We start from the raw sequence: 12,334 nt of genomic DNA, 5'->3' as shown, positions 1-12,334 counted from the left end.
TTATTGCATATAACATGGATTATGAGCAGTAACATGGGATGAATGTCAGTCATCAAGGTTTTGAAACAAAATTGGCCATCTGCCTATTTATCTTCCTTCGTGGATGATTTCCCCCTCATCTTAGTTTAAAATCTTTCTCCTGAACATGCAATAATAAATGAGTTTTGTATCATGTTGTATAAATATTATTATTTTTTAGCTTATGGAAAGATGTAACTTACAACTTAAAGATCAGAGACATTGATTCAGCTACTGAAGCAAAGCATAGGCTTGAAGAAAGACAAAGAGCCGAAGCCAGAGCCAGAAAAGAGAAGGAGATTCCATGGGAGACACGGGTACATATTAGTCAATAATCAGTACCTTTGTAAATCTCTGTGTTCCTCCTGTGACACTATTAATTGAGTACTCTTCTCTTCCAGCTATTCCATGAAGATGGCGAATGCTGGGTTTATGATGAGCCACTACTCAAGCGACTTGCTGCCAGTAAATATTAAGTGGAACACCTGTATGAAGTTGAAGCCTTGGCTTAGTGGCGATAGTTGTAACTTTCAAGTACTCTTCTTTTGGAGAGAGCCTGTCTCCTCCAGTTACAGTTCCTATCTCAGGGATACTGGATTCACTGATGCAGCGAACAATTAAAACAGGAAGAGCCTTGACTGTGTAGCAGTAATTTATATTGGCCTTTCCTGTCTGACCTCCCATGCTTCTAGAAGAATTAACCTGGGCTTGATCCCCATCATATATGTTTTAACCACTGCTGTAAAAGGTGCAATGGGGCATTTGATTCCAGTTACATATGATTCTGGCATCCTACATATACATGACTTCATTAGAGCCAGTTAATTTGTGTAAATATGAGGATTCATTCTGCCAGTTTAGAAAATGCAAGATTCTAATCTACCAACTGGTATGTTTTGGGTTTTTTTAAGAAATCATTTTTTTGGCATTTCATTGTTTTCCCCAAAATAACTTTGGTATTTTTAGAAACTAAAATGTAATTTTAGATTACCATTTGGTTCCTGCTGGTGCATCTATAATGCTTCATAAAATAGATTTTCAATTGTATGCATTGTTTTATTCCAGAGTAAACCTTTTCACAGCAAGAATGCTTTGAAAGAGCATTATATTCAAGTTAAACAGTGATATCCTCATATGTACTTGAAAACCCAGGGCAATATGTGATACAAGCAAACACAATCTAAGTAACCAGGTTCTTCTGTTCAGCAGTGCTAGTAGTTCAGAAGATGGTTTGTCACAATTTGACCCAAGCACTTGTGTTGAAACCAATTTTACTGCATTCCTGTTTCTGGCAATTGTGTTGAATGCAGTAGGCTGGCTTTTACTGGCCTCTCTTTTTCCTTTAGTCTTCTAGACTAGTAACAACTTGGCCAGAAACCTTATCTAGGCAATAATAGGCAAATGCTCTGGTAGCGTGACCAACCTATCTAAGACGAGTTATGATTAAATAGCAAGGGGGAAAAAACTACTGCTTTAATGTGCTGTATCCAGAATCAAGGTAATCTGAGTGACTTGTGCTTTTACTCTGGTGCTGCAACTACCTAATACCCACTGTAGAAAACTCTTGTCGTAGTACAACTGGGACAAATGTGTATAGTCAGTTGTTTCCCTTATGAGACAGTCTGAGTGCAACAGGCTGAGTTAGGTGAGATGCATAAGAGCTGGTTTGGGTAGGAAAGCTGGGTGAAGCAAGCTGATTTAAGAGTTGTCATAGGTTGCTCTTAAATTCTGTGCAAAATCATTGCCTCATTTTATAGCCTTTGTGTAATGGGGCTATATAGTATATGCAAGCTTGTGTTTTGGGTTTAGAAGATTCTTTGAGGTGGGGTGGAGCCAGACAACCCCTACTCTGCACTGAAAATGGGTGGTAGGGTTATTTGAGGCTTCGCTTCCTTCTGTCTGGTAGCTTAATGGAGGACGGGGACTGATTGGGTAAGAAGGTGTACATTACTTTGCCTATAGAGCCTCTTCACCCCAGCTGAATGTACTGATGTTGCTTGGGCATATAGAAGCTGCAGATAGGCTAGCCTGTCCTGGCCACCCTACCCCACCCATTCTCTCAGTACAGAATGGGCTGTCTTGAGTTCTCTTTTCCCTCAAAAACTCAGTAGAACTGGCTGGCTTGTTTTGGTCTTTGTAAAGCTTTATATGACAAACTATTACGCACAGGAGAATGCACATTTGGATGTGTCCCATTGCAGGTAATCAATTTAGAAAATGACCTATGGAGCCTGAACTGTATATAGTGTTGTTTATATAGGGAGGGTATTGTGAGTTGAAGTAGGCTGTCTTCCAAACTTGTTGTCAAATTAACAGCATTGCATTTTTTCCTTCAAGGGCTACACTTTATAAAATTAAAGTTAAGGGGTTCTGCAGTCCATCTAACAGCCTGTACATAAAAAACCAGAACTTGAGATCTCATTAGTTTATTGCACATGGTATCTGAGCACTCATCCTGAATTATCTCATGCAAATGGTTCTTATTTCCTTTTTTTAAGGCCAAGGATGTAGTTACAGACAGGCAGATTTATTAAGTAATCAACTACTCTCTAGAGAATCCTGTTAATCACTTCTGTTCCCCAAACCAAACAAAATGTCTTGAGGACTTGATACCCCTGATACTTCGCCTTGACCCCATTTTATCTACGTAAATAGCACTTCAAACAAAGAGACCTAATACATTAGATTGCTGGTGGGTCCAGCCCTTTATTTGGATGTAAGATTTTAATCTTCCTATATTTTACCCACTTCACCAAGAACACACTTGCTTATACCTTCTCTCTTCAAGGACATGCATGTAGCAGATTACTTAAGACAGTGGAAGGTATTATGCTACATATTTTCCAGAAAGCATGATAGGTTGGATTCATAGTAGTAAAGCAGACTCCCCAAGCTGCTCAGTAGTGAAGTTGTACTACACATAGCACTCCAAGATGAGTTATTTTAATATCTTATGGTATGGGAGAACATTGAGTGCTGATGTATACACTTTGATGTCCTTGATACAAGTGATATCGGTCAAAGACGAAGAGTCCAAAAACATTAGCTGAGGTATTTCATTGCATGAGGGGCTGTGAACATTAGTGAGAGATGAAGCTTCTGTATCACCTTCATGTATTCCAAATCCAACCACCTGCAATTTCAAAATAGCAAAGTTACCAGCTGATAAATTTCACAACAAACAAAATGCAGCCTTGCCTCCATAACTACGATTCACTTTCCTAAATTCACCCTAAACCAGGCATGGGTACCTGCATGATCCATGACTCCTATAGTAACAGCTAATATTATCCTCTGCTACAAGTGCTCTTTACTCGCTGCTCTGCATATACAATTCTACATCCAAGTTACTACAAAACCAGGATTGTAATGGAGTGAACCTTTTGGTTGCTTCTACTGTTTACTGGAAGCTCAAAAGCCTTGTACCTACTTGTCCCACCCCCACAAAAAAACCACAATCCATAAGTAAGTAAACAAGTATTGTGGGGGTAGCTTCTTTCTAGCTTTGCATAAAAAGAGCTTCAACTACTTCTGCCCTGATAATTGCAGAAACAACAAATGTGTGCTCAGCCTCTAAACCAGGGACTTACAACACAGATTAGTCTCAGCTGACCCTGACAAATACATTTTAAAAAGCATAAATACTCACATGTACACTAAGCACTTTCCTTTCTTTACCTCTGTGTGCTTGAAACCAGTCAATTAGTTCTGACTGTGAAAGAGATTTTAGAGCTTCAATCTGCAAAAGATGGAATAGTTTAAAATAGCACAGTACAGTAGTTGCATGTTAAGTAGGGTATCTAAATTAGCCCAAAGCATCGGCCATTTTCTTTTATCCATGAACTCCGTGCAGAATACAGCTGAACCTACCATTATTGTTCTCCCTAACAGATAGTGAAGCATTTTTTGCCAATGTACCCTCAAAATCAGTTCTAGAACATCAGAGGTGCAGGGAGAACAGTAAATTGGCAAAAACTCTTCCCCTTCCATTGAAGGGGAAATCCTGTACCTTGAGCGCCTTGCAAAAAGGCGGGCTTTAAATTAAATAAATTAGAAACATTCTGCTGGCTCATAAACCTTTGCAGTTGTTCAAGGTCAATGCTGGGATACAATCCTGTAAAAATTTAAAGGGGATGCCTTCTGAGTTCCTATTCTCAGGACCACTAACATTAGCTAAAAGAGTAGAAAAAGACAAATTGTGCGCCCATGCCCCCCGCATCAGTAGGAAAAAAGTAGCAACCACCATACTCTTCACAAAGAGAAACTCTGTTGCTCTCCTCCAGATGGCCGTGATATAAATAATAATATTTTTTAAAAAATATTATTATTATTATTACAGAACAGATGGAGGGTAGGGTGTCCAGTCCTATTTAGCTTGTTAAACATGGCATGTTCAATGTCAGAGAAGCCCAGCCATTGCAAATGTGTGTTGCGGATTTATGAGGGAGTGTTTACCGAGACCTTTTGTGGACACACTGGCACCACAGCAATGTGGTGGGAGGAAACATGGTTGACTGATGCTTCAGCCATGGAGATTCCTCCCCATAATGGCTATAATTCCAGTAGCATTAGATACATTTATTTGGAGTACTTGGGGATTCACCTTAGTCTAATGAGATTTTAGAAACCTGAACCATGCAGGAATTCTGCTGTTAAAAATAAAGAAGTCACTTACCTCCCGGACTAGTCTGTCAAACAGATATTGCTGAGTCACTACTTCAGTCCAGTTTCTATCTACCTCCTCACCAAGATGAGAATCTTCACATTCTTTTAATTTAATGAGAGCTGTGACCTGGGGTACAAAAGACAAGCGACGCTAATCACACACACACAGTTGCTGTTTCTACAATAAAGATTGAAGATGCCCCATTTACACTAATTTTTTCTTGGCTAAATTTTGGATACTTGCAGTACAGTTCTCAGCCTCTTTGAGAATTTATACTTTAAGTAAACGAATGGAACATATGGACTAAACTATCTCCTTGCTGGTGCATGTTCATAGCACCACCTTATGTTTCCAGCCATATATCTGTAAGGAATTAAATTATAGTAAGACGATTTTGAGAAGCTGGTACATGGCTGAGTAAGGTGTGTATTAAAATTTGCTGAGCACACTACAGCAAAAACAGTAGTTACAATGTAAGGTGGCCTGGAGCTAGGTTTCCTTTTTTTAGTCTGTATGTCCTCTACTCACATCATCACAAACATAGGCAGCAAGAGGACTCTTGCACACTTAGGCATTTTATGGCAGTGGAATGCTCCACCAGACAAAGACTCCTCTTTGATTTCTGCAAATCACCAGCTGTGAAGTTTCTGGTCCTCAGATACAAACCTGAAACTATTACTGGCACATAGATGGATATACAGAAGAGCATGACCTGATCAAGCTGTTCTTTTATTAGTTTTCCAGAAATGTTTTCCAATAAAGAAGCATCTTATTAAACCCCTTCCTTACCTGTGTCTTGAATGCTTCTTCTGACATTTGTTTGAGTTTTTCTTCAAAGCATGAAAGAAATTCTTCTATCTTGTTATCCACTAGTTCAGAGCTGAAAGCAAGAACAATATATATTAAAACACATATTCCTTGTGGCTGTTGCATTCAAGAGTTTAGTTCCACAAAACAGAAGTTGAATTCTACTAAAAGTATACGCCTGTTTTTGAGAAACTGGAACACTGCTCTAGAATTTTGCTTTTGCATGTTATCAGAATGTTAACTGTGAATACCAATTTACCACAACAAATTCCCTTGTGGAAACCACCATCTCAATTGGGAGTAGAGAGAAACTATTTCCTGTAAATCCTAGGTAAAATAAGACTGCAGCCTAAGTTCACTTTACATTAGTAACCCTGTGACATGGTGACTACCAGCGGAGGTTATAAAAGAGGAGAAGCCAGACAAGTTTTATTGTTGGAAAAGACCTAATCTAACCCTTAAAATAGTAGGACAGGGCTACCTGCAGTCCACATTCAGTATCCTGCCACTACCACATGCATCCAAGCCTTAAGGCAGTGGAAGTCAGGGTTGGCACCTGTGTATAGATTTGGGCTGAACAGGTGTCTGCTCACTATAATATATCCCCATCAGAGAGCTGAGATCAGCATGCCATAAGTTCTGCCCATAGCCTGGTAATATCTTAGGGCAGGATGAATCAGACATATACTCTTAGCGCCAGCAGGGTCCCTATTTGAACCAGCTACGAGGAGTTAATTTGCATCCACTGGGCTTAAAAGTGCTGGCATTGGCAATCGCTGGATTCCAGTGGAAGGAGAAGGGCAACCCCATGCTGTTTCTGTCAGACTCCTATAACCACAGGAAGACCCTGCACTGGGAAGAAACAAGGAGTCAACGAGCAAGTATTTATTCCTCATTCTGCAGTCCATGATTTTTTTTTTTTTGGCTGATCCTTATTTATAAATTACAATACTTTACAGCAGCAGACAGTCCATACGTTGAACCAAGAGTAAGCATGTAAATATGTAAGTTAATAGGAGTGAGGTGGATAGACCATTGTCCTGTCAGCCCCAAAGGTGAGATGGATAGCCTGTGGCCCTCCAGATGTTGTTGGAAACAGCTCCCAGCATCTCTGACCATGCTGGCTGGAGGTTAGAATCCAACATCTGGAAGGCTACAGTTTACCTATCATTGAAGTAGAGAGGTATATGACACAGATACTGTAAACTACTCTCACAACAAAAAGCCACAGTGCTGTGAAATACGATGTAAAGACATTTAAAAAATGTGTGTGTGTGGAGCAGAAGCAATAAATAAATGAGTACTGTACAGTGGTATCTTTGCATATGTCTTGGATGTCAAACCCGGAGGTGCGTGTCCCGTCCCGGTTTGCAACCTTTTTTTGGATTACGAACAACTATTTTTTGGAGGCCCATTGGTGAAAGCTCACCATGGGTTAAAATCTGTTTTGGTTTACAGACAGACACCCGGAACGGATTATGGTTGTAAACCAAGGTACCACTGTAGTTCATGGCCATTTCTGTCCCGAGGCAGGCAGTTACACACAGAAAAAAGGAAACTTCTATCATTAAAAAAGCGACTGTTGCAAAGGCAAGATAGAATAAGAAACTTTTTTTACTTATTGCACCCCCCCAAAAATTGCATTATATTATTTTGTAGGATAACATATTAAAATACGCAGGCCAGAGTTTGTATTTCCTGTTTTGAGAATGCTGTATCTAAAACACCGTGTCTGAAGAACCAATGAGCTTACAGGGCCTGATGAAAACAGTGAAATTAGTTTTAACAGAATGCGCAACTCACTTGTATTTGGTTGCCTGTGTTGCTACTGTAACAGAGAAACCAAGAATTCCAGATGTATTCCTGCAAGTTGGGTACACATGGTATCTAAAGCCCAAAGAGATGACGGGGAGGCAAAGAGGAGAGCATTCCGTAAGCATGATTCAAAACATCTTAAGCAAGTTTCATGTGAATGCTGTAATAAGGATGCTAACTTAAGATTCCTATCCTCAGTGCTTCATCAGTACACATGCCACCTAAAAATTCTGCCAAGAAAGAAGACTGCAAAAAACCCTCAACATTTTAGTGTTGGCTTTTAATTTTGTTACTACAGATAAAAAGTAGAGAGATGACATCAATATGCTATTGACTCTCAGGTCTCTCCATTCCATTGGAGTCAGGAGGGTCAACTTTTTCACCAAGGTATCTACCAGGAATGCTTTGATGGTGTTTCCTGCTTGGCAGGGGGTTGGACTGGATGGCCCTTGTGGTCTCTTCCAACTCTATGATTCTATGATTCAATATCTCTTTCCTGGTCAGTCACTGCCAGTTCTATATTGACTTTTTCACCTCAATCAACATCACTTTTCACTTACAGAAATTGAAACAAATTTGCATTTTTTGAAGCTTATCCACCCAGTTTGGAAACTGCTCTCCCCTAATCCCAATACCCCTTGTGAGAATGGTCCATCTAGCTTGCTGATCAGAAGGTTGGCAGTTCGAATCCCCGCAACAGGGTGAGCTCCTGTTGCTTGGTCCCAGCTCCTGCCCACGTAGCAGTTCGAAAGCACGTCAAAGTGCAAGTAGATAAATAGGTACTGCTCCAGCAGGAAGGTAAACGGCGTTTCCATGCACTGCTCTGGATCGCCAGAAGCGGCTTTGTCATGCTGGTCACTTGACGCAGAAGCTGTAGGCCAGCTCCCTCTGCTAGTAACGTGAGATGAGCGTCGCAACCCCAGAGTCGGACGCGACTGGACCTAATGGTCAGCGGTCCCTTTACCTTTTTAAGAGAACCTGCTAAAGCTTAGTCAGGAGTCTTTGGTGTGGAACTTTATCAAAGGCTTCTTGAAAGTTGAAGTACACATTGTCTATTGGATTACTCCCATCCTTCTTGACGCACCTCACTTCCAAAGGGCAGCTGAATGGAAACTTACCCCAGGGTCTGCTTTGTTCGCAGGAAGTCAAAACAAGGCTCTTCCATGTACATCTGAAACAAAGTATTTCAATCACAGCAATATTTTTGCATTTTCCCTCCCACATAAAAAGCAGTATTTAAGGCTCAGGGCAGATGAAACAAAATGAAACAATGATTTATATTTTTAAGCCAGCTATTAGAACAGCTTATCACCCTAAGATACAAAATACTTGCCCCAAATAAATTTGCACTACATCACTCATGTCTAGTCCCACCTGTGCTAGGAAAGTTTGGTATCTTCACATAACAGGAAGTGAACACTTAGGTTGTAGGCTGTGTTCTGGAAATGCACATTGACCATGTCATGAACTGATTATTTGGGAAGACCCTTCAAAAAGGTCAACAAGGTGTGCTTCATGTAACAGGAAATGGCCTTATGATGTGCCAGACCATTAGGTCTATCTAGTTCTGCACTGTCTCTACTGCCTAGCAGCAGATCTCTAGAACTTGGGTGCCTCCCAGACCTACCAACAGACACCGGGGATCAAACCAGGGGGTTTCTGCATGCCAAGCATGTGCTCTATCACTGAGCCATTGTCCTTCCCTTGTATAACAACCAGTTCCCATATTAATCACCCTTTTGCCTCTCCACCTATGTTCTGTACTATCCCTGCACAGTTTCAGCACAAACATCCCAAACATGGGCTTCTATGGTTTGATTTGAAACAACTATGCTGTCCAACTGAATTTACACTCAAGTGTTGTGATTTTTGTAGTTGCACTTAGAAAGTCCAGATATTAACCTAGTTCAGTTTTTAGAAAGCAATCCAAACTTACCACAAGCAATTCCATGAGAGAATATTCTCTTAAACTCCTAGCTCCGGACTAAAAGGGAACAGCAACAAAGAATTCATTCACTATGAGGTTTGGGTTTTAAGTTCTGCTATATGTTTATCTCCAAAGTGGGAAGAGATGCTAAAATTCTCTAAATCACCAAATACATGACAAATCCATAATAAAAGGCCCTATTGGTACTTCAGCCTCTCACATATACCTAAAAACTAGGATGCACAGGAAGGGAGTAAAGCATGCTAAACACAATGCATGGAAGCTCTGACTACAGAGTTAAAAGTTTCTAGCTGCGCTGTAAGGAGAGGATTACCAGTTTCCTGAAACAGCTATGAAACAGAGATGACTTTCAACTTAAACTGCCTAGGGTCACGTCTCGGGGTGAGCACATAAAGCCAAATTCCAAACGTCAAAACACATCGGGATCAATGGCAGGTGGGATTGCCAAAGTGTTTTTTTTCCCAGTCACCCACCCCATTTCAATTGTATTTTTGCCAAGCACGTAAAGCTGCATGCACAAAAGCTAAATGTGAATTAAGTTGTGAGTTACCCATATGGAGAAATAGAAGACATAATAATGTTTAGCATGTGGACAGGGTGTCACCATGGCCCCCAACCTCTTGGGATTTCCAAAAAGTTGTAGGGCAATGGCAACGCTCAGCTAGAGACTACAGGCTCCTTATGTTGTTAAAGCTGCCATGTGATAAGTTTTTTTAAATGGCAGTCAAATGCTCTACCACTGAGCTATACCTTTATAAATGGCTATTGAATTTTGTAAACACCATAGACAAACCACTGGCATGTTTATATCACTCACTTTCTTGTAAAGTTTCTATGTTAGATTCCATTCTATAGTGGAGTTTAGCAGCAAAAGTTACTCCTAGCTACATGTTTACACGAACAAAGTTTCCATCTGCTTGCAGAAGCCCACTGCAGTCGCCATGTCAGTGCAGATTATGAAACAAGTTCTCAAGTGATAAAGGAGGGTCACATACTATGAGGAAATACTAGGAATTAATACTATAAAGGAATTAATACACCCACTCTTTGCACCACAGCACCTGGTAGTAGACGGTCACTTCAGAATTTGCATCCCCTTTGTTCAGGGTCTTCACTTTGCACAACAGATGAGCACCGGGCAAGTCCATCACCCGGAACTGAACTGGACAAGGATGTACCAAAGGAAGGAATCTCAATGTTCTGAAAAAAGACCACAGATCAAAGTGTCAGCTGTCAACTCACTCCTTAACCCAACACACAGTATGATCTAGGCTCAGATATCATAAACATGTGGGCATGTCTATTTCATAAAATACAAGAATTATTTCGATGAAGACCCGCAAGAGAAAAACTTAAATTTGAGGCAGTTGCTGATGACCCGAATAGTTGGGTCTTAATTTTAGGAAGAAGTTATGTTTGTAATAGGACTGCAGTGTTTAATAAATGAATTGGTTAGATTCATTTAGAAAACCTTTTAACTGACTAAACAAGTGTCCAAGTTGATCAGGTAGTGTGTGTTTGATATAAACACCATCCTAAGAGAGGCACCTCTACCTTTTTTCACACAGGTGGGAACACCTCTAGGATGCACACACACTTGTATGCCACCTAAAACCAAAGAGAATATGCTTTTGGCTTCAGGAATACTGTTTTTATCCATATATAATTTTAACTGATAGGGAAATCAATCATACTCATGCGATTAATCAATTAGCATTCTTTTAAACTGGTTTGCAGTCCTAGTTTTCAGTGGTATCCCTCCCATTCAAGTTCTGGTGATGCCTCACAGCCTAATATATATTCTAATATAATGTATAAATATACTCACTGAACAACATAATCCAGAAATTCTTTTGATTCCTTAAAGATAAATGATATGTCTTTTAATTTCTAAATATATGTACCCAATGCCAAAATTAGTCCACACAAAACAAAAGTATTTTGCTCACACTTAAATCTGGTGTTCTCAGCACTGAAGAAATAAATGGGATAAAAATAATTTGTGGTTTCTGGGTAAGAAACAACCCATGCTTACCACCAATATACAATCATAAGTCATTTTCCAAATTATTCTTCACTGGCCTTTACATGAGCCTATTAAGAATACTTTCCCACCAATCCTTCACTGAACTTCAAAGAGGAGATCTGACATCAGTCTAAACACATGGAATATAAGCAGACTGTCATCACTCCAAGAGTGGCATGAGAATCTTGCAGGCACTTAGACCAGCACAAGCAGAGGACAGATAGCAATATGAATTCCCTTCACATTGACTGCTTGCATAGTCTTCCTTTGAAGCTGCACAACTGCTCTCTCACGTTGAGTGGATTTTCTAGCCATAGCCTTTTGATGGACTCTATTATGCAAGGTTTGGTCCTACAGCAACAACAAACAGATACCATCAACATGGAGGTTGCACACACCACTAGCTGCTGTGCTGTGGTACTAGCGTAGAAAGTCATAGATGAATAAGCCTATGCTACTACTAGCTATTAATCATCAAAATAAAGGATCTTTCAGAGAGGCAGATGAAGCTGATAGATCTGTACTCACAGTGCTTGTGAAGTTTCCTTGGACAAGGCCTTCTGCAAAGAGCTGGGATTTGAAAGCCTTCACAAACAATAGTAGAGAATCTATAGAAAGGCCCTTCATAAGTGTCTCATATTTGTCCGTCATAGACCACCTGCCATGCTCCAGTATTAAGAGGCGTATATCTCTGTGACCAATAAGAAATACAGCTGAATGCATGATAACTGAAAATAGATGGCCTCTCAAGTTCCTCCTATAAGCCAATCCGAAAGGAAGCAAAGAATGTGCAATGGCACTCATTTGAAATGCGCGTGCTCAAATCTTGCTCCTTACTTGTTTTTCATTAAAAGACCAAAATCTCCATTAGAATAGAAACCTGCCATTCTTTTTACTCCGTGAACACTGCAGCGTGCATGAACTATTGTACGTAAACAACAATGCTAAGAGTGGAAACCTTCCAAATGCACATGGAGAACTGAACTATTTGGGGATGGGAAGAACCATTTCCTCAACAATAACTGTAACAGGTGAAGAGAGACTAATCCCACAG

At 40.2% G+C, this 12,334-nt stretch overlaps 2 protein-coding genes across 8 annotated transcripts in view; one reads left to right on the top strand and one right to left on the bottom strand.

Annotated features, from left to right (window-relative positions):
* Window positions 1-1,065, top strand: part of OSBPL9 (oxysterol binding protein like 9) — a 59,494-nt gene extending 58,429 nt beyond the window's left edge. For all 7 annotated transcript variants that reach the window (XM_033152154.1, XM_033152152.1, XM_033152153.1 and 4 more), the window contains 2 exons: window positions 200-335; window positions 420-1,065. In XM_033152154.1, the coding sequence (XP_033008045.1) occupies window positions 200-335; window positions 420-494 (211 nt within the window). In that variant the 3' untranslated portion in view covers window positions 495-1,065. The remainder of the gene's footprint in view (window positions 1-199; window positions 336-419) is intronic.
* Window positions 1,066-2,428: 1,363 nt separating this feature from the next.
* The window catches only part of NRDC (nardilysin convertase), a 30,942-nt gene continuing 21,036 nt past the window's right edge, over window positions 2,429-12,334 (bottom strand). Inside the window, exons 22-31 of the mRNA XM_033152149.1 lie at window positions 11,809-11,971; window positions 11,083-11,114; window positions 10,316-10,454; window positions 9,243-9,290; window positions 8,425-8,477; window positions 7,295-7,378; window positions 5,474-5,564; window positions 4,694-4,810; window positions 3,668-3,757; window positions 2,429-3,151 (exon numbers count right to left, since the gene is read on the bottom strand). Coding sequence (XP_033008040.1) covers window positions 2,957-3,151; window positions 3,668-3,757; window positions 4,694-4,810; window positions 5,474-5,564; window positions 7,295-7,378; window positions 8,425-8,477; window positions 9,243-9,290; window positions 10,316-10,454; window positions 11,083-11,114; window positions 11,809-11,971 — 1,012 coding nt within the window. The 3' untranslated portion in view covers window positions 2,429-2,956. The remainder of the gene's footprint in view (window positions 3,152-3,667; window positions 3,758-4,693; window positions 4,811-5,473; window positions 5,565-7,294; window positions 7,379-8,424; window positions 8,478-9,242; window positions 9,291-10,315; window positions 10,455-11,082; window positions 11,115-11,808; window positions 11,972-12,334) is intronic.

This window comes from Lacerta agilis, chromosome 6, assembly GCF_009819535.1.
Source record: "Lacerta agilis isolate rLacAgi1 chromosome 6, rLacAgi1.pri, whole genome shotgun sequence".
Lineage (NCBI taxonomy): Eukaryota > Metazoa > Chordata > Lepidosauria > Squamata > Lacertidae > Lacerta > Lacerta agilis.
This window is presented reverse-complemented; position numbering and strand designations above follow the sequence as displayed.